This window comes from Ptychodera flava, chromosome 14, assembly GCF_041260155.1.
Source record: "Ptychodera flava strain L36383 chromosome 14, AS_Pfla_20210202, whole genome shotgun sequence".
Classification (NCBI taxonomy): Eukaryota; Metazoa; Hemichordata; class Enteropneusta; family Ptychoderidae; genus Ptychodera; species Ptychodera flava.
The window spans coordinates 13731083-13752709 of record NC_091941.1 but is presented as its reverse complement, the minus strand read 5'-3'; the positions used below and the strand labels follow the sequence as shown (position 1 = coordinate 13752709).

Genomic DNA, 21627 nt, shown 5'->3' with positions numbered 1-21627 from the left:
AATAATAATAATAATAATAATAATAATAATAATTAATAATAATAATAATAGTAATAAAAATGTACATGTAAAGCGTCTATATATCCCTGTGCTGAAAGTGATCAAAGATGTTTGAAAAGTTGCTATTTAAAATGCAAAAGAAGAGCAGGTAAAATGAGAAATGTTCACAGCTAAAAGAAAAATATTAAAAAATCAGCAAACACAACACTTCGCACATCAGCTCATCCGGTAAACTGATAACACCGAAGAAAGTGCAGAAATGGTTAACTGAAAGCCAATTTCAAAAGGTCTTGATTTAAGAGAAGAGAATAGTTGTTTCATAGAAAGGGGGCCGCAACCGTCACACAGAAAGCGCGACCCCTGTTAGCACGTGACCAATTTTGGCAGAGTTTAAGCGGATCTCAAATGATGATTTGAAAAAATTACAAAGTTACATATGAAGTGGGTTTAGAACGAGTGACAATTCTGGCAGCAATATTCTGAATACGTTGAATACGATTGATATCCAGGGTACCAATACCTACCTACCTACCTACCTACACACCTACGAATACATACATACATAATTACATGCATACACATATCTTTTGAAGAATCTTTTATAGACTACATTATACTCGACTTTTACATATGGTTTAAATGAGACATTTCCTTTCACTTTCATTGAATTATTACATATTGACTGTTGGTGATGTCATAACAACTTGCACTTACGACGATTGGAGCTAATTTGGGAGAAAGAGTCTTTTAATTGTTCAAATTTATCATAAGTGATAGGTGTCCACGTGTGTGCAAAATTCTTCGAACACGATGGGAACTAATTTGGGATAATTGGATCGTCATATTTTTCAAATTTCTCAAAAGCGTTAGGTGCCCTATAGCTGAATGTTGCAATATTACAAATTACTCATAAAAACAGGTGTATAACTTAAAACACAGTCCCTCTATAGGATTGTGCTTAAAAGAAAAGCAGATTAGCTTGCATTTGCAGATTAACCTGACATTACATCACCATCCAATCATCCCAAATGAACGTTTTAGGTACAACAGTGCCAATATTATCATTATCATTCTAGCAAAATGTTTTTACCTTAAAATATTTCTTAGTCTTTACTTACTAGAAGTGTTACATTTCTTGTTTTTAATCAAATACTTCATCCGCGGCCGCAACTGTGTCGTTGTTTCACAATGAAGCTAGCCCTTCATTAAAAACAATTTATTGTTTCTCAAGCTTCTGTGGTGTATACTTGCTCAGTGTACTTTGTCATAAGATTACCGAGAACGATTCATAAAACAAAAATCGCAATCGGCCACTGTTGCTTTATAATTATATATAACAGGAAAAATTCAACGAACTATACTGTTTTTCGCCTTGCTTTACCCTGGCCCCATCCGGTGGATTGCTATGCCTGGATGGTACATGTACAGGGGTGATCTTCCTGATACGCTACCGTCTGGTGGTTTTAAATCTTCAGGGGTGACCGTCCCAATGTTATAAAATCCATGGCATCCAAATGCTTTGGTAACTGTAGTTTGTTCATTTTAAATAGGTGCGGTTCCTAGTTACTTTACTTGTAATCCAGTTCTTAAGACCACAACTTTGCCTCATTTTCACCTTTTCAAATTTGTGTCATCGTTTTTTGCCGTGTTGAACTGTTTCTTTTTTCTGTTTGAATAAATTACCCTGCATTATTGGACTACGAAGTGCTTATCTTTCCGTTTGTATTTTGAGTAATGTAATCCCGACCTCCATTGTGACCTTGTAAATTCTGATTTTCTGGAATGGTGGGTAATGTAACAAGCGATGTGACACTTGTCATTCAACGTCACGTTACCCTCAATGTTCGGTGCAAACGCCTTTGGTAGTCAACCTTGCACCATACTTCCATCAAATCTAGAGGGCGTTCTTGCAAAATCACACTATGGTCCCCAGAATGATGAACACCAATGGTCAGAAAAATACAGCCCAAATCCTAGATATCTTAGTCAGCGCGAATGTTGTACGGTCATACATATGAAATATTGGATGTGGTCATTGGATGACCTCAATATATGTTTTCACTTACAAATGTAACGAAGACATGCCTTAAGGCAGTATGCGCCTTGAAAGTGAAAGACAAGCTTAAACTTTTGTTCAAACTTTCCTCATGAAATCTTTCAATCATACTCTTTCAAAATCAAGAATAAAAATCGGGGTTCACCGGGTAAAATTTGGTACTAGAGAAACAAATTACCCAAGATTTACCGATATTTGAAATTCAAAATGGTCGCCATCCCTCTATCGAGAAAAATAAAATTTTCGATTTTCGAAAAAACTAAGTAAGAGGGTGAAATTCTTCTTTCAACAAGAGCTTATAAACTGAGCACCCACAAGTGGTAGATCAGAAATTGTGAAAGTTTGAGAGTCCGAATGTCTGTCTCCGAGGCGCATTCTACCTTAATACGAACGTAACCAGAATACTCGTTTTGGTTATCATGCAGTTGCACCAGCTCACCAGCCGACAAGCTATCAACATTACATACACAATGCCATGACCTGGTTATCTTTAAAAACATATTCATCTTGAGAAAACTTTGCAGGTGTATTTAAATTATGTCCCCGTTCTCATTCTTCAGTTGTGCGACAAGTACGTAACTATATACGCTGGAACTCAACCACCACTCAAACTACTTTGATGGCACTCTACGGCAATGTGACCGCGCGCGCCATCATGTCACTCTGGACGAGCACAAAGAACTTGCGATCATCACGGTCGCTCCACAAAAGTGCGATCATGTATTTATTAGCTAGTCTTTAATCTGTTCAGTGGCCGCTCGTTGACCTCAACGAATAATGCGTTGAGAAGCCTATGCAGAAAATATTTTTTGATTATGGTAAATGACAACTGATAGAAAGGAGACCAAAAGATGGTTCACGAAGAAGACCATTTGTTGAGAATCAGACTTCGGTCGATGAATGGGCAACAGGGTTAATGGATAGCACATTTAATGGGGGGGGGAGGGCGCTGGAGGATTTTTGAAAAAAAAATGTTGCTGGCCATTTTCATTAAAAAATAAACACAGCACATAGTACTCAGCATCTTAGAAACACCTCTTAGTAAAGCTAAAGTTGTGCTTGTAAACAGTGGTGAAAAATATTCAGGCAGTGGAAGAACATTAACATTGCATAAACCCTTACCAATAACCGTGAACCAGAACGTTACATGTTAGCAAATCTTTGCTGAACCAAAAAAAAAGGTTTACAAAATTTTGGGAATATTTGAAGAATAAACACACACTATATAAAACTTCGTTGAACTCAAAACAACTTTACAGACTTTCCTAAACCTAAAAGCTAACTGTAATCCAGGAAAAGGTAAGAAGGCGACTTTGCCCTTATAAAATCTACTGTCTAACAATTTTCTATAAAGGCTTTTATAAATCAGCAAACTTGCATGGAATAGTTTGTATCTGAAAACCAATGTTCAAACTTCGAGCGAGCAATCAGAAAAGCCTTTTCTGCAGAATATTTTGCTAATACCTGACAAGCGAATCTTTCCTGAAATCAACACAGCTAATTTTGTTACAACTTACAAGTCTAAGTATCTGAATGTAAATATCTGTAGGAACCATGCAGCAAATTTAATTTCAAAAAAAAAAAGAACTTCACAAGCTGTTTCTAGGAAGATTTATGACTACCTATTAAATAAAGACCAAACAAACATAGGAAATTGCAGATAGGTAGAGGTAACATTATTATGATTTGTATATATTGAATAATCAACTCGTGTAAGAATTTGTTTTTGAAGCCCCACATGATGCACCCACATGCAATACACCAGTCCTGGTCATTTCTAAATTAAGTTATGCTCCACAGTACTGGAGAGATATCATGACTCAGTATTCATTATGAGTTGTACCACTGGAGATTCCTCGAGGAAGTCGGCAATGTCTCCCGTATGTAAATAAGTTCATAGACTATTTTTAAAATTCTAATAGCAAACTTTTAAGAGCACCATTCTTCTCTATTGTGAGAGGAGAGATCGTGTCTACAGCGATACAGAATAACGTAATGGGGCATGGAGACTATAGCTGTACCTGTTTATTAAAGCCCCAGTGCTGCTAACTTTTGATGATAATTTCACCATTTTTATTTTGAATGTGAATCATAATTCCTTGTTCTTCTCCCCAAAGAATGTTGATATACACAGTATCCAGCTTGTCAACTCAGCCCCTATGGTTGTAAACTGCATTGTTATTGTTGAAAACTGACTTCTGGTCCGGACTAGAATTCAAATGTAAACAATAACCATGCATTTTACACATATAGACGCTAAGTTGACAAGCTAAATAGTGGGTGTTTCAACATTCTTTGGGGAGTAGAATAAGAAGTTGCAATTGATTTATAAAATAAAAATAATGAAAAAACCACGAATAGTCAGCAATTTTTTCCGATGGGGTTAAATGACAAAATTATTTGCTAACCTTTTCAGAGAATGACCCGTTCAGTTTGTCATAGCTTGCTACCCAAAGGTACCTGCAGAATGTGAATTTAATGGCAATTCGATGATTATTTTGAAATTTTTACTGAAATATCTAAACGCGCTTTTACTAACTATTATTCAAGAATTTGTACATGCTTTCTGTAACTGCTTATATATATATGAAGAGCGGAAAAGTTATAAGAAAAACAACCTTTACTGGTACAAATCATACAGAATTGTGGGTAATTAACTGCGCTGTGTTGTTTTTTGTGTGTGTGAAAAAAATTGCTCTTACTCTACTGGACAAAGAAAAATTGTTTCAAGGTAACCTTTGAAAAAAATTGCTGCCTTACCAATTTCCTCCAGCTCCCCAAAGAAATCAAAAGGTCCACTCCCATAACTTAAACTAGTCTTGTTTCCTGCTCGTTTTTCAACCGCGAAAGAGCGGACTGTGTTACGTAAACCACCCTTTCACTGAAAAGGTCAACCAACTTTCGATTACCGTTGAAAGTGGCTAGTCAAGGTAAAACGTATCCATGTTGAATACGGCAAAACACGGTGACTCAACAGAGCGAGTATAGCGGTGATGTTGTGAACAAAGGAGGGAAATATTTCTGTCCTCAACACAGATCACACCACTAGCGGCACTAATATGGTAGAGAAGGTGCGCTTTCCAAGACAAAAGCCGAAAATTAACATTGGTCTTCAGAAGATTCTGTGTAATTAATGTAGTTGTATTGAACTTGGAAATGGATATGAAATATCCAGTCTATGGTTTGTGCATGAACAAATCAAAGTGATTTCTGGCTGTTTAATCGTGGCAAGTGACATTATTATATGTAAATCTCTCTAGAGCAAATATTCACCCAACGTCTCTTACAAATCTCGAAAAAAAAAGATGTTTATAGTCACAGCCTAAAGAAGTCTGGCTGGACTGGACTGGACTGACCAACTGAACTTGACAGTGCAATGTACGTGAATGCACTTCGAATATAAGACTATATAGTGACATTTAACGATTTAAATTATGGTGTGCATTAAAAATATAAAATATTCGAAATAGTTCAGGAACAGGGAACCCGACTGAAGTGGATCGATGTAATTTTCTTAACGTTTTCACGGCTCGTGAGAACAATACAACTGGGGGGTTTCCCCTCCGACTCCCCCCAAAGTAATCAATGGAATCTCATTGTAATGTAAATTGCAAGTAATGTGAACCTGTCTGAAGCGAACAACGCCATGGAAACTTGGAGGCGAAAGGAATTGTTTTATCATGTGACGGGGAAAACAGGAAACGAAACCCGGATACGCCCGACTGTCTTGTTTCGCGCAAGACAGCGAAAGAGACAGTTTCCAGCGTTGTCCTCGCATTGCCAACATAACCTAGACGTTGCTGTTAAACACTGTATAAACAGAACTTCGAACTAAACTGACACATTTGCAAACTTGTTTATCAAGGTTGTTCGCGTCTCGAAAACGACTTAAAGACTAAAAGACTTAAACTTTTGCTCAAACCTTTCATCACGCAAACTTTAAACCCATTCTCTTTCAAAATCAAGAATAAAAATCCGGGGTCGACGTACAAATTTCAGTACTAGAGAAACAGATTATCCAATATTTGCCAACATATGAAATTCAACATGGCAATAAAATCCAGATTTTCACAAAAGTAAGCTGTAAAAAAAACAACTTTTTTAAAGTAGTATTCCATAAATTTCAAAATGGGCCCCCACAAGTGGTAGGCCAAAAGAACATGGTAAAAGTTCGACAGTCCGAACATCTGTCGTCGAGGCGCATTCTACCGTAAATAGTACTTTTCAGAGTAACTTTATTGAAATTCATAAACAATGCGTTGATAGTAGAAACCAGTGTGTTCATATCGAAACATGATACTTTGCGAAACGTACCCGCTGTGTTTTTGTTTATCTTTTTCTCATTGCACTTTTCCTGAGAGAGTTACCATCAATTGCTTGTCATATAAGCACTGCAACTGCCAATTATTCCTTGACGTGGTACAGCTATCGCTCTGTAAGTGTACCTGTTTACTCCTGTGGTAGCCTTTTTTCGGAGAATTATAAATCCGTTGAAACGTTTCCATGATGAATACGTGCGAGCAAACACCATATCCCAAAGTTTCTGCGTTAGTTTGCTAGCAAACAGAATCTCGTGTAGCATTCTGACCGACTCTTGGATAGCATCATGGCATGTGCATTTAAAACTAGTGATTCTCATGTGGCTCCTGAAGTTACTCGCTTTAGATCTTCCCTTTCATCTGATTGGTTTGCACGTGTAAATTCAACTGCGACGTCATTTCTAAAACGTATCCGCATCCGGGTTCTATAATTCCTTTTGTGTGGCGCACAGCTCTTCATGATAAACAATTGATGCAGAAGGTAACGGTGATTGGATAATGGGTTTAGCCTGAACAACGAACTTTCTCCTATGCCTGCATTGCACATTCGGTTGTATCGATAGTCCCCGCCATAAGGAATCAATGCACGATGGCTCCTACGCGAGCAGAGACTGGAACTAACCAAGAGCCAATGGACAGGAACGATGTACCCAAGCAACAGAAAGTTATCAACGGCTCGGCGAACGCATGGGTGTCGACGGTTGACATTGTCAAGTACATTCGTACTATGGAAGACCAAGAGCATTGCCAAACACACGAACAAGAACCCGTGATCGTTGAAGAGGAAACGGGGCCTAGCAGGACCAGGAAACCGCTTGCCTGGTGCAAATTTATCGTCAAGCGTCCGAAAACTGCATTTGGTGAGTACGATGCCACGCTGAGACGAGTTTCTTTGGTGCTTGCTTCGAAACCACAAGTAACCTTATAGAGTATAGTGCGCCACTTCGAAAATGAAACTTAACTTTTTCGCAACACGAAAAGAAAGTGTATCCTCTTTCGAGGAACAAAGCATAAAACCCCATCGATCGTGCCATAATGATTAAAGAAACACATAGGAGATATATCAGAAATTAGAATTTACTAAAATCAAGTCTGAAATGAATAAATAATAATAATAATAATAATAAATAATAAAATTTCAAAATAATCATTCTCAAAACTTGAGGGATCAAAGTTTGTTATTTGGCGGGTCTGAAAATGACGGCACGTAAAGAAATTTAACTTATTCAGAATCGGACGGAAAATTCCGTTTCACAATGAGTTGCTTTATAGAAAAAAACTAGACTGAACAATAGACACTGTAAACATTTTTCAAAGATCTAAATCAACTACAATGACAGTTATCTAGGTAGCGCCAGTCCCATTGGTAGGAATCTTTCTAAATTTCAACTTTGAATAACAGTATCTGTAACAAATGTTGAACTTTCTAGGCGGTTTCATTTTTAAGAGACCGACGTTACCGTTCTCAATATTCGAATCTCGAATCTGGAGTGTGTTCGGCCGTAACGGGAATGTAACTTTTGAAAATGAACAGCTATTACCAGGCAACACTTTTTTCATGAAATTGTGTCTCTGGCTTTGCAAAGCAATCCAATGTGAAAGATCAATGAATCTGTCTGTATTACTCACGCGTTGGTTGGTTTGCGACGAATAATACCGACAAGGAAACACTGTGCCGCATTCCTCGTTTCTTCGCTACTGTTACGTAAGAGCATAGACCCCTCTCGCTCCGGGGTCTATGGTAAGAGTAAGAACGGCTTGTGTCACCTTCTTGACCTTGCAGCTTCGCTCATGCATTATAAGGAAACCAGCATTATTAACGGCGGGGGGGGGGGGCAGGAAGAGAAAAATATTCATCGGCTTTTTTCTGGGGGGGGGGGGTGGCCCTAACGACGTTAGCCGAAATGTATGTATCTTTGAAAACTGATACGAATGTACTTTACTAGAATATGGTGATCAAGAGGGTGATTGTGTACAAGAAATTTGATTTTGGAATTTCACCCAAAAGTGTCATTTCACTATACATGGTTGTCTATGGCGCAAACTATAAACGTTTTTTTAAATACAAAACTATCAGTATTCTTGGCATTTATTTTTGAAAACTATAATATAAATATACTTCACTAACATATAGTAATTGAGAGGGCACTTGTGTACAAAAAATTTGATTTTGGAATTTCTTATTACCACTTTTTAACAGTCAGTATTACTATAGACAGTAGGGGAGTCTCGCTTCTACTCTCTATGGCATTTAAGTATTCACAAATACAAACTATAAAATTTCATGACAATTTGTAGTCATTTCAACATTCCTGTTTCATAGTACAACGACGGAAAATAAGTTTATAAAAGTCTTGTTTTTGTTCAGTTCAGAGTGATTTATGTGTTTTGCATTGAGTGAAAAGTTGGAGATCCAAATGATACTCTTGAATTTTCAAGCCCCCCCCCCCGAAAGACACTAGTTTTTTCAAGTTCCCCATGCAGTTAATAATCTTGTTCCCTATGCATGGAGCGGTCGGGGGTGAAGGACTTACCAGATAGTACCGAAGCGACAAGAGGGCGAGCTTCGCTCCTCGCGAAGTCTGTCCCTACTGCCGGCGACGCGGCTCAATTGATTATTAAATTCTGTAAGCAAGGGGACGGGGCCGGAAAGCCACTACTTTTTCAACAACATCCACCACAAGAGAGTTTTAGTTATACTACACGTACTTTACTGACTACATGCAGCGTAGCGCATGCGCATATTCGTACTATTGCATGGTTTTTTTTGCTCAGTTGTGCCTTCCTGGTGATTTTACAGAGCCAGATTCGTGCAATTTTCACGGAAAATTAATACCTTTTAGTGACGTCATCTCTTCAAACTCCTGTCATCGGTGCAATTTTCTGTAGTAGAGTTAATACTAGAAATATTGCCGTTGTTGTCAGGAAAGCCCAGCTAGTAGACCTACTTCTGTTGCTGGTGTAAACTCTGCTTAATATTCATACATCAAAGCTGGTGACGGCTACAATGTGACGATTTTCTAGCTTTTTTGTCTAAATTGAACAGAATAGAAGAAATCTGAAAAATATTACTTGTAAAAATGACTACGCGTATAGACGCGTCGTTCCTTCTTCCGAACAGCCGTGTCTTACGTACGCGTGGTCTGGGTTACCATTATCACGTGACAAAGTGATGACGTATCGAATGGTAAAACCATAATATTCTCTCATGGAAGTGGGTGGAGGATCTTACAATAAATTACACACAGTTGCAAACAGAATGACATGATGACTATAGTCAAAACAGGGTATGTTTTCGTTCCATTTAGAACAGCGGGATAGAAACTCGCAATAATTGTCACTTGACTACCTTGAGTTAAATAACGACAGACACATGATATCAAGGGCAAGATCACGATTTGTTGCCCGCTAAAGGGATGGTGTCATGACGGTATTATTGATGATAATGCCCGAACCGAAGGCGAGCGTAAAAATTTATAGTTGAAGACTTTGTTTACGAGCTTGAGGAAGGAGCAAAGCAAGAGTCACCGCTATGAACCACACCGATACTTGATCGCCATGCTACCTGAAATTAATTGTCAACTTGAACTTCTCTTATATAGTTTTCTCTCAAAAATTTTTCGGTTACAAATGACAATCATGCTTTCTCCCATGATAGACGAAATTCTGTTGAGAATAGCCCGATTTTCATAATCGTATGGCGCATTTCTATAGTTACTTAAATCAATATTATGGGGGCTTTTCATTTGTTTTGTTTGCACAATTTCGCAAAAATACTACTAAGGCACTCTTTTAAAATCCAAAATTTATCAAATTGAAAATATTGCCGGGTCACTTTTAGTCAAATGATGACTGCGGCTGCAACGTCATCAACAAGTTACCATTGAATCCTATGGAGGCACGAGACGTTTGATGTATGAGACATGTAATAAAATTGCGATTGGTAAACAGAAAAATCGGGACATGCGCAACTAATGTTTCGTTAGTGCGTCAGGTGTATTCGAAAGTGAATGAGGGGTGTTTCCTACTTGCCCATGTGTCGACGCTGTCATGTTTAAATGTTCTCTTTGACAACTGCTCTGTTTTTTTTGGTTTCACAGCCATTACACTTTGTTTCAGTCTCTCCTTTCTCGTTGTCACTCTGGTCCTTGTGGCGTTGGGAGAGGATGTATTTCCGACCGTCTTCGCAGATTTACCTCTACAACTCAGGGACGACGACCAGTATCTGCGTTACCTTGCCTGGCACGGACGGGACCAAAATTTTACGAAGTATACCCACAGAGTGGACGGTTTAGGTTCCGGCGGGGAACGTACGGAACTGAGCCAACCAATCTTAATCGTTTATGAGAAGCCAGGTGGCAACGTATTCAGCAGGGAAAACCTCCGGGCCATCAAAGAGGTGGAGGACCAACTGATCGGCAAGCCTGGCTACGAAGACTATTGTCAAATGGATGATAGCGGGCGCTGCTTAAAGCCGACTTCGATCATTCGTTTCTTCGACGGGACGTACGCTTCAATCGACCCGATCTTTAATGACACGGATTTTGAGAATGTCGCTTCAGTGCTTGTTGCTGCAAACACGTCCCCCCACCTGAAGGAAGTTTTGCAGTATCACCTTGGCAAGGACGCTGCAATCAATGCCGGTAACTACACCGCTGTATCTTCAATCACTCGCTCTATTATACCACTTGGTCTGCCACTGGCTGGTAACTACACAGAGGCTGAGATGCAGGGAATACTGACAAGTTTCATCTCGGAACGCTACTTTTCTTGCTTGGAAGAACTGTCTAGTGGATACAGGGGCCTAGATATTATTTATTACAACGAACAACTCTTCAGAGATGCAATAGATAAAACCGTGATGTACGACATGATCTGCGTCGTCGGTAGCCTCGCTTTCATTTTCTTCTTCATGTGGTTTCAAACCCGTTCGTTGTGGGTGACTGGCTTCGCAGTCTTCGGAATAATCACCTCATTTTGCGGTACAAACCTCATCTACAGATATGCGCTTGGTTTCCGCTTCTTCGGAACGTTGCACGTTCTCACCACCTTCATCATCCTGGGCATTGGCGCCGATGACGTGTTCGTGTTCGTGGACAATTGGAAGGCCACCGGTTTTAAAACCTATGACGGCCTCGAGCATCGCCTTTCTGCCGCGTATAGGCACGCATCGGTGTCTATGCTGGTGACGTCACTGACAACCGCCGTAGCGTTCTTCGTAAATGCCTTTTCTTCTTTGCTTGGCGTTAAGACGTTCGGCATCTTCGCCGGAATCCTGGTCCTGATGAACTACGTCACCGTCGTGACGTTCTTGCCCACCGTCGTGATCACCCACCACCATTACCTTGGCAACCGCTGCTGCCCGAAGCGCTGCGTCAAAATATCTCCGGAACTTGCAGGCACTGAAGAGTTTGAAAAACCGGTTGAAGAGGAGAAGAAGAGTGTCGTCGTACGTTTTTTGATCGGACCGTACATCAGACTCCTCACGCACAAAGTTTTGCGTTGGATAATCGTGTTTGCTTTCATTGCTATGACAACAGTCTTTATCTACTATGCCACGCAGCTGGGATCCCAGGAAGAACCGGTGAGGATGACCGATTGTAATTTATTCAAAACATGTAGAGCAATAATTTATCTAAGAAAAACGTGATTTTGGGTTCCCCTTAATAATCAGGAATTCCCCTTAATGATCAGGAATTCAGACTTGAAACGTTTCATTTACAAAACTTAATTACCTATACAACAGTATACAATACAATATGGGTTGTTTTCGTCTATTTCCTCTTCTCTTGACGACCCTGTTTGGAAAAAGTGAAGACTCAACGGGGCCTAATGTTGAGAGTTATACTGTAGATACTCATTTTTGAAGTTTTAACGGGAGTCTCATCCTGACCATTTGATACGCAATAGAAGGTCAAAAGTATTTTTTTCTCTAATTCAAAGACGTGTTTTTACCATACACGGTACAAACGGCAACTGGAGTTGATTGTATTAAGACTTAAAAGAGTCTTTCAGAACTGTGATTTTTTGCGGTAGTAATATACTCCAACGATCAGCCACGGGTAACTACAAAGGAACTACAACTTACATCTTGCCATGGAATCACCATCGGGTCAATTGATTAATCAATAAAAAACATCAACTTATTATATCAGATTATAGTTACAGTGAAGAGATTATCCTAAGCTTCAAGATTTTAAATCGTTGCAATCGGCATTCATTAGAAGTATTTGATTAACAGATATCAAAACAGGATTGCTGTTTTCAGCACCATTTAATCAGACTTAGTAGCTGCGAGCGAAAGTGTTAAATGTTATAAGTTCATTGCGGAAGTGCGGACCATCGAAGCTATTCTCAATCAGTCGAAATTGGAATTGAATACTTAGAAAGTCTTCAATCACCGTGCAATAACAGTCAGTCTCACATTTTCACAGGTGCAACTTTTCAAGGACGGTAACAATTTCGTCCGACATTCCAAGAAGAACGCCGACTCTTTCGTACCGGATACGTCATCAGGATCAAGTGTATACAGAACGGCCGATGTGTACATCGTTTGGGGTCTTAAAAACCAGGACGATAAAAAGTGTCACCAGACAGACTACGAGTGTACAGGAGACACAGTGTGGGATGAAAGCTTTGATCTCAATCCGCCACCTAGCCAGCAAGCACTGAGGGTAAGTGAAATATTTTGCCTTCGGCAGAGTATTAACTTCCACAGTAATATTTTCCACGACTTCAACGGTTGTTGAGTACATGTTACTCTGTCGAATTCATGGCGCTGGTTGTCGACTTTTGCCGTGGTGGGCGGGGATAGCAGGAGTAGAATCCCCCACCCATAGTCTCGGTTACCCAGACTGCTCTGCAGGGCTCTCCCCGCAAAGCAGTCTGGGTAACCGAGACGATACCAACCATTATTTTTTCGTTGTTCGGCGCATATTATGCCAATTAATTCTAAGATTTGTCGAATTGTCAGGGCATACTACACATTGGACGATGACAACTGCAAATTTGAGGTTGCAGGCCTCTTGACGTTACACACATGTCCCCCCCCCCCACAAAACTATCGCTCAACGTTGATATGATGACAATAGAACTATTGAATGGAATCGATCTGTAATTGTATATTTTCAAAATTTAACTTTAATCGACAAAATGACTCGACACCATGATCAATTGAGGTATCGTCGAAAATGCTGTTTAATGTCAGATTTTATCAAAAAGGTGGTCATTGTTACGGATTCAGCTATGATGCTGCACTTCGCTTCCTCTGTGTCCACTACACTATGTAAATTTGAAGGGGTGCACGATCATCCGTCAAATGACCTCTTGGATAACTCACATTTTGTCGTCATTTTGTGGCAACACATACAAGTGTGATAAAGGAAAGTCGAGACAATACCGTGACTGCCTCACCCGTAAAGAACATGCTGAGGCATTTTCTGACCAAAAGCTCCCGATGAAACCTGTCATTTGGCATTGAGAAGGTGAAAATTGGAAGATATTATCGTAACTGTAGCTTAAATGATAATTTTTGGCAGGTGATTTTGCCTAAGTTTGTTTATTTGCAGTGTAATGTCAGATTTAAAGTGCAAGATAGACAATTAAGTTGCCAATGTCACTTTTGTTCCTTGATCACCTTAAATCCGAGTATTGTATCAAGCCTCAAATATAACATGGGTATTTTAAAGTCTATCATTATTCACATCAATATTTTCTTGGTATTGTAGGAAAAATGACATCAGTATGGGAGTTGTCGGTTTCTGTGCGTCCTCAACTCTTTTCCTGTATTTGTATTTCAAAAATGACGTAACACGTCGACATGATATGTTCGCATATTCACTGATATTCAGGCGACTGAGCAAAACGATATTTGCGATGATGCTGTTCGATTTACTTGTAACAACATGCTGCCCAACAATATCAGCCGTTGTGATGATGTTCGGGAATGACTTTGGACCCTGTGAGGACACGACGCATCCTGGACAATTGCGTGAACATTCGATGGCCAACGATGGTCTTTTTACGTAAGGTGCTACTTGAAATATACGAAATACTTTCTCGTCCGCCGTACATCATTTTATTAACGCGGCAAATTGCTTACGCTTTGTACTTAGCACTGCTAAGACAGCCTGCTACCATGCGGCAATCTCTTGAAGAAATATGCTTTGTGAATTGGATAATAAGCTCAATAAGTAAACCAATACCCCCTCCGCCTGCCATCTGAAATATCGCAGCATCCCTAAGTTCATGTCCTAGTAAAGTAACTGCAAGGCTTACCCCATGCTATCTTGTCCAGCAAACTAACCGCGGCGGTTACGCCATGATGCAAATCATCTAGTGTTCAACGCCGTCACAAACGTCAAGCAGAATGGATTGAAGCATAGACGCCGATTTCCCTTTTTCTATGATAATCAAGCACGGTCCTGAATGGAAAAATGTTTTTAGCCATGTCCAGTTACTTTAATCGAACAGTGCAAAGGCTATCGGGCGAAGAATTGAAACCTGGTCGGTGTCACTCATATTAATAATGTTCTGTTAAGACAGCGTCGACTCGTATCGAGATAACAAAATTACCAGGCCTCTGATTTGCGAGGCAGCCTTGATTATAATATTCTTTAAAATATATCGTCAGTTAAGGTGCCGGGAACTGAGAACGATTTGAGCCATGCCCATCAAGGTTTGGTCTAAAAAAATAGGAACGTAAGAAATGATAACAATTTTGCTGCATTACATGCGAAGATTAACAATTTAGAATAGAGTCGCTTTAGCTGTGTGACCTGTTTACCCAAAGTTATTCGGAAACAACATGTCGACTACTATCGATGTTTTGAAACGTCAAATTTGTCCACTTTCTCAATGTAAGATTTTTGGAGCATCTAACTTCCATCTCGACGCTTTCACGGAATTAACGATTAAAAATGAAGGTCAAGTTAATTAGACGTGTAAACGCAACAAAATTTACCGAGCTCTGCCTAGATTCCTCTGCATGGCTATGCATGAAGTATTCAGTCATAAAATAGAATGTTTACTAGGCTATATTTCTTTCAATCAAACAGAATTGCAACAAACTCCATCAAGCATGCACATTAGCATCGCATTGGAATTTGCATGCATACCTCTGCATGCCAAACCCTTGTATCGTCTTGCAAATCTGTTTATGAATTACATTTGTGGCTAAAATGTGTACCTGCTTTGTGAAAGGTGGCCGCTAGTTTTGTCCTGAGATGTTAAATGTACACATAAAAAGTACATACACACAGTTGCATGACACTGAACTTGAAAGTAACTATAACTCTTCTTTAAACACTGTTAGATTGAGTAGTAAAAGTTGCGGCTTCACTATGAATCGACCTGCAAGCGAAAAGGGCATTCATAAAACATTCCTCGCATAACAGTATGAGAGACCTTAGCATTTGTAGTATTTCGTTCAGTCTTCAATTTAAAAAAAATACTTTTCTAGGATTTTTGTGCGAGGCTCCGTAACCTCACCGAAGAGGAAGGTGATAGATTGTATGTGTTCCGAAACGTTGTGACTGGAGAAGTGGAAGTGAACTGTTTTATTGACAGTATGTATGATTTTTACGAGGTAAGTAAAATGTGTAGTTACCCTAAATCAATATTTGTAGAGAGAACTGTGCAATATGGAAATGTAGTTAGTCGAAATCATGTCCTGTCGGTAGAATGTGCATCCGGGACAGATATTCGGAGTCCCAAAGTTTTACAATTCGATTCTGACTCACCACTCGTTGGGGCTCATTGTAAAGCTCCTGGAGTAAGAAAAATTTTCACTGTCTTAGTTTTTCGAAAACCGAAAATTTTATGGTTCTCTATAGAGTTAACACAGGGATGGCGGCAATTATGAATTTCAAATATCGGTTTATATCGACGTCAGGTAATTTGTTTCTCTAGTACCAAAAATTGCTAGGTGACGCTTAATGTTTTTCTTGATTTCAATTCTCGAGCAAACGGACACGACTTGTTAACTTTTTTCATGATGTCTGTGATATTTCCACTAAAGATGATGTATTTTCTATCAAATATCTCGTCTCCCTTCACTTACCTCTCCTGTACCTCCATGCTTTTACTTATCTATTGATCACATACTGCTGTTTGTCCATAAATACTGCCTAATGAATTGCTGTGTTCACTTATATGCCCGGAAATTAAATCAGTATGTCAACATCTTACTCATGATATGTACTAAAATAAAAAATGCACATTTACTCATGAATTTCTCCAATCTGGCTGGCTGAGTTATGAAGTTTTTCGGTAACGGCTGATGTTGCTAAACAAATAACAAATCATCCCCTTTCGCGTGACAGCACGTGGACTTGAACAGCTCCAATGTCCGTATGCCAATAAGTGAAAACAAAATATGGAATTTGATGACGGCCGACCAGAGCACGTTCGACTCGTCATCAGGGCCACACGACACTTTCTACCGTAACTTCGAGACGGGTGTTGGATACTGGCTCACGAGGGGATACACAGGAAGACCTAATTCAGATTTCGCAGAATATGGAGAACTAATAGGGGAGGAAGTCGACCAGAAAGATACTACACCAGTAGCAAACAATACAGGTAGATGATTGATAATTTTTGTGCTTTGAACCAGGAATTGAATTGGTCGATCGAACTATTAACCACCAGCTCCGTTTGATACTTGAAGCTGCAGTATAAGCTGTAATAGTTTCCCGCAAAGTAGCGATCGTCAGACCGTCGATTTATTTGTTTGTATGTTTTTCCTTAAGATGTGTACGGAACAAGACTTCGATATGTAGCCATTAAAGTGACCACGACGCTGTCTTATGGAACGATCGGCTATGAAGCTGGCATCCCAATTATTGATGCTTGGGAAGACTTTGTCAGTGCAGAGGTATGTTTAAGCATCCGATCGGCTGTCTTGGAAGAGGATAGAGACTTAGGTTCACAATAATCAATAACAGTTTAACAAGAGGAATATTCTGATTTGTTGTTGCCGAATGTTCTCCTATTTATTTACATTCATTTTTTTCGAGTTGCCGAGTAGTTCCTCAACCATTTTCATGCAACGAAGATTAACTTTTCATTAAATTCCCTTTAAATGCATCACTAGATGGAGAAAATGCCGCCCTCTGTGTCCGGTGCATTCCAGTGTACATGCGGCTATGTCAACCTTTGGCACTGGATTAAAGTACAAAAGGTGAGAGCGCGGTTTATCAAATGCTGTCAAGCTGTAGAGTAATTGTCTGAATTGTGCATTCATCATGGTACCGTGTCCGTTCCCTTTCACAAACTATGGTCAAAGGAGAGGTTGGCCGTAAGATTTTGAGGGAGTGGTCAGAATGTGCTGCAATTGGCTATTTTCCCTAAAAATAGCAGGGACAGAATTATTTCTCAGCAATTTGTATGTAGACTTTTTTTCCCATTTTTGACAACCGTCTCGGAAGAGTTAATGATCGACCCCTATAAATGACGTTGAATCGCCCTCCCACGGCATTACATGGAAAGATTCGAAATCAAAGTCTTTAACATCAATTTTGACAATTCTCTCTCACTTATAGGTCAGTTACATTGCATAATTGTTCAAAATTGAGAAAGAAGTTTAAAAGGTTACTTGTCAGAACATCAGAACATATGGCCATCCTGCTTCCTTTGTAGAACAGATAAAGAAAGCGGTGACATAATTTCTGGTACATACCAGTGTCAACACTGCCAAACTGCAGTGCAGAAAGCTTATCGTATCATACATCGACAATATGTGAGTTAATCGTTGATTTTGAGAAGAATTCCGTGTTCCCTTGACGTAACCAGCCGCAAAAATAGCGGCTTTGCCAATTTCGAAGATTCGAAGTGTCAATAAAAGTAAAACTGCATGTAGGCTGGTCATGGTAATACTTTGCCTGCAATGATAATGACTGAGTCATGAATGAGCGTCACAACGTGGGAAATGTCCATGCTGACTTACTTTGGTGTTATATCATATGGGGCCTGCAGACTACGAGAACAAAGACAACGATGCGATTAAGACGCCACAAACAATGCAACTCATTCTCTAATATTTGTCGATTTTATTGCGTAAACCATCACCATCACAACTACCATCATCATCCCCATCCTGCTCCTTCTCCTCCCTCCCATCATCATCATGCCATAGTCATCGTCGTCGTCGTCATCATCATCATCATCATCATCATCATCATCATCATCATCATCATCATCATCATCATCATCATCATCTACATTTTTTTGGTTTATTTGTATCATTTATGGGAGTTATCTCTTTCTAGACCCTGGCTGATTCGGCGATAAAAGGAGTGATCTTAGGGATTCTTCTAGCGTTTCCACTCCTAACCATAGCAACCTCCAACATCATCCTTGGTGCCATGGCAACCATGTCAATCGGACTGACTACTGGATGTGTTATAGGTATCATTCCAATAGCTGGATGGAAGCTTGGGGTAAGCTGCCTTTCTGTATGTCTCATACCAATGTCCATGCATTAGCCATGTTGAAGCCCGGATCAAGGTGTTAAGTACAGATAAACTCACAGATAACGGTCATAGAGCTAGGGCAGAGATGGAGATTACACGTGGTGTCTCGATGTAAACAAGCAAAATTGTCGCCTTACCGCGCGGCGCCATAAGGAGGTTGTACGATATGCTGACTGAATACAGAATTAAGGGTTTTACAAGAACAGTAACACTTAGAACTCATAAAATACAGACATTTCATTTCTATTCATGTTCCTTTTAAAATTACGCTCTACATAGGGTGTGAAAGGGTGACTTCAGTTCTATACAGTTCAGTCTCGTCTTCTTTCAACCCTACAGCTGTTGGAATCGTTGAATCTGTCGCTAATCGTGGGTTTAGCCGTTGACTACGTCGTGCATCTCGCCGAGGGTTACCACCTGTCACCCAAGGAAGATCGTCTCGGAAGATTACACGATACGTTGGAACATGTCGGGGTTTCAGTGGTGTCCGGAGCAGCTACAACTCTTGGCGCATCCACGTTCATGTTATTTGCGAAGATTCTATTTTTCATGCAGTTTGGTGTGTTCATGTTTTGCACCATCGGCTTCTCGCTACTCTTTTCCCTCGGTTTGTTCACGACGATGCTCGGCATTATGGGACCGCAGGGACGAACTGGATCCCTCGTCGTCATTTACCACTGGTTAATCGGTAGGAATAAAGTGGACGTTGACTGCGATCGATGCGAGGGCAAGGGTTTTCACAGCCCAGACAAAGTACAGGTTTCTTCTATTGCGGTGAAACCTTTAGATGGAAACCAACTTCCTGACAATCAACCTGAACCAGCAAGTCCTTTCGAGGGCCCGTGTAAACAGCTCGTCGATGAACAGCCTGGACCAGCATTTGCATTGAGGCGTAGACTGTTTCCTGACGATCTGCCTGGACCGCTATATCCGTCATACCTGCCACCCACAGACTATCCATGAAAAACATTATTTCAGTTTTGAAGGTCCGTTGTAAATTGACCTTAAATTCCCATCGATCGCCGTCATCAGTTTTAAACTGAATTTTTAAGCTTTATTTTTAATATATATTTTTATTTTATTCAAGGAAGACCGGCGGCAAAATCCGAGTTCAGGTTCAGAAAGAAAAGGATTACGAAACGTGGATGCGCAAAATTGGTAGACTTGGTATACAAATTGACAGATTAATCTGACAAAATGTCCAAAATTGCTTATGAAGAATTCGATGTGCAACGCCATTTAAAATCATCATGTTCAGTGGTGTATATTAAAGCCAGCCACTCGCTTTCCAATCTCGTCGCTTCGCTGACACTAATCAAGGCAAAGCGCGCCGCTAACGGTAGGGACAGATATTCACAATCTGATGGTACGCTCTTTCCTGTCGCTTCGCATGAGCGAAGCTAAGAGATCTGGAAAGCAAGAATCGCCAACCACACGCTTAACAAGCGAATGTGATTCTGCTCAGAACATACATTCATCTGAGAAAGATTTTGAAGATTCGCTCGACAGACACATGCAATTAGTATCGAAAGTCTCAAAGTAAGTCCGTGAGAGTAAAATTTCGGTTCGATTTAAGATTCGTTTTTTTTAGTCCGAGAAAAACTTAATTAAAATTATTACCGGCTTCACTTCGATACAAAGGTTTTAGTGGTTTCCTCTTCATACTCAATAGTTCCCTTTATGAAACAAAAAGAATGTACACTAATTTGATACTTGTATTCGAGAAAGTAGTGCTGTCACGTCTAATAAAACCTTTACTTATAATTGATAAAAAAATAAAGTTAAATACGACTAAAATGTGATAATAAAATATGCTTTCAAAGCATTTGTTGTCCCAGATCCTCCAACCGTTCACTTTGTGCACGTTAATGTTCTGATGACGGGCATGAATGGCACCAGTCGACTCCTCTGTGTGAATAAATTTATATTAATTTTATTTATTTTCCTCTACATGATACCGTTTTCATTAGTCTTTGACAGACGTACATTAATGGTACGCCAGTGGTTGCACGACCTTAGGAATACGATCACCGTGCCACGCCACTGTAAATGTTTTACTTTTGTTAATTTTGTTTGTTTGTGTGAACTTATTTACCGTGTACCTTCTCGGTTTGTCACTATTATAAATACATCACAGCATTATATTCAAATTCTGGTGTGAAACGTCAAAAAAAATATATTATCTATAGCTGAGAATTCGCTTATAGCACGGTTAGCCTGTTTTCACGTCTGGACCAATCAGTACGTTGAATTTGCACCAACAATATACTGATATGGCATAATGCGAATAACGAGGGATAGAACACGGTTCAGGCAATGCGTTATGATGTGAATGTCGCTTTACATGCCCCGTTTTTCATGACGTCTCATCAAGGTTTTCTCTCGACTGCGCGATTGCGCAAATTGCGCTTTTCGAACCATTGTCTGCCTTGAAAAAGTTAGTAACACAGCAAGCAAAGACGTCTGTTTATGATGGTGACCCAAGCGCATAATGTAGTGACCTGTGAATTTGCCGTTGTTTCTAGTCATAGGCCTAATAAGGCCCAACTCCCTCGAAAAAAAAACCATCACATGTCATTCAGCTTTTGTGACGTGAAAGTCGTGGAGTGTACACATCGAAAAGAACAGCCAAGATGTAGTTGCGGTTCAGTCTCCATGGATACTAGTGCAATTTGTTCATGCATGATAGCGGTAAAGTTTGAAAGCAGAACTGTATCAATGAGGGAATTATGGAAAATTATAGCTAACGCATTGTGTAGGCATGCACGCTGCAGTGACC

General features: G+C 39.8%; 1 protein-coding gene across 1 annotated transcript; it reads left to right on the top strand.

Moving 5' to 3' along the window:
* The first annotated feature begins 6796 nt into the window (after positions 1-6796).
* LOC139149437 (protein dispatched homolog 1-like) lies at positions 6797-19980 on the top strand. Its single transcript, XM_070721205.1, has 9 exons — positions 6797-7235; positions 10476-11959; positions 12810-13049; positions 15836-15961; positions 16698-16956; positions 17127-17251; positions 17471-17557; positions 18645-18815; positions 19188-19980. The coding sequence occupies exons 1-9, from the start codon at positions 6965-6967 to the stop codon at positions 19809-19811; spliced, it is 3387 nt and encodes a 1128-aa protein (XP_070577306.1). The 5' UTR covers positions 6797-6964; the 3' UTR covers positions 19812-19980.
* The last annotated feature ends 1647 nt before the right edge of the window (positions 19981-21627 follow it).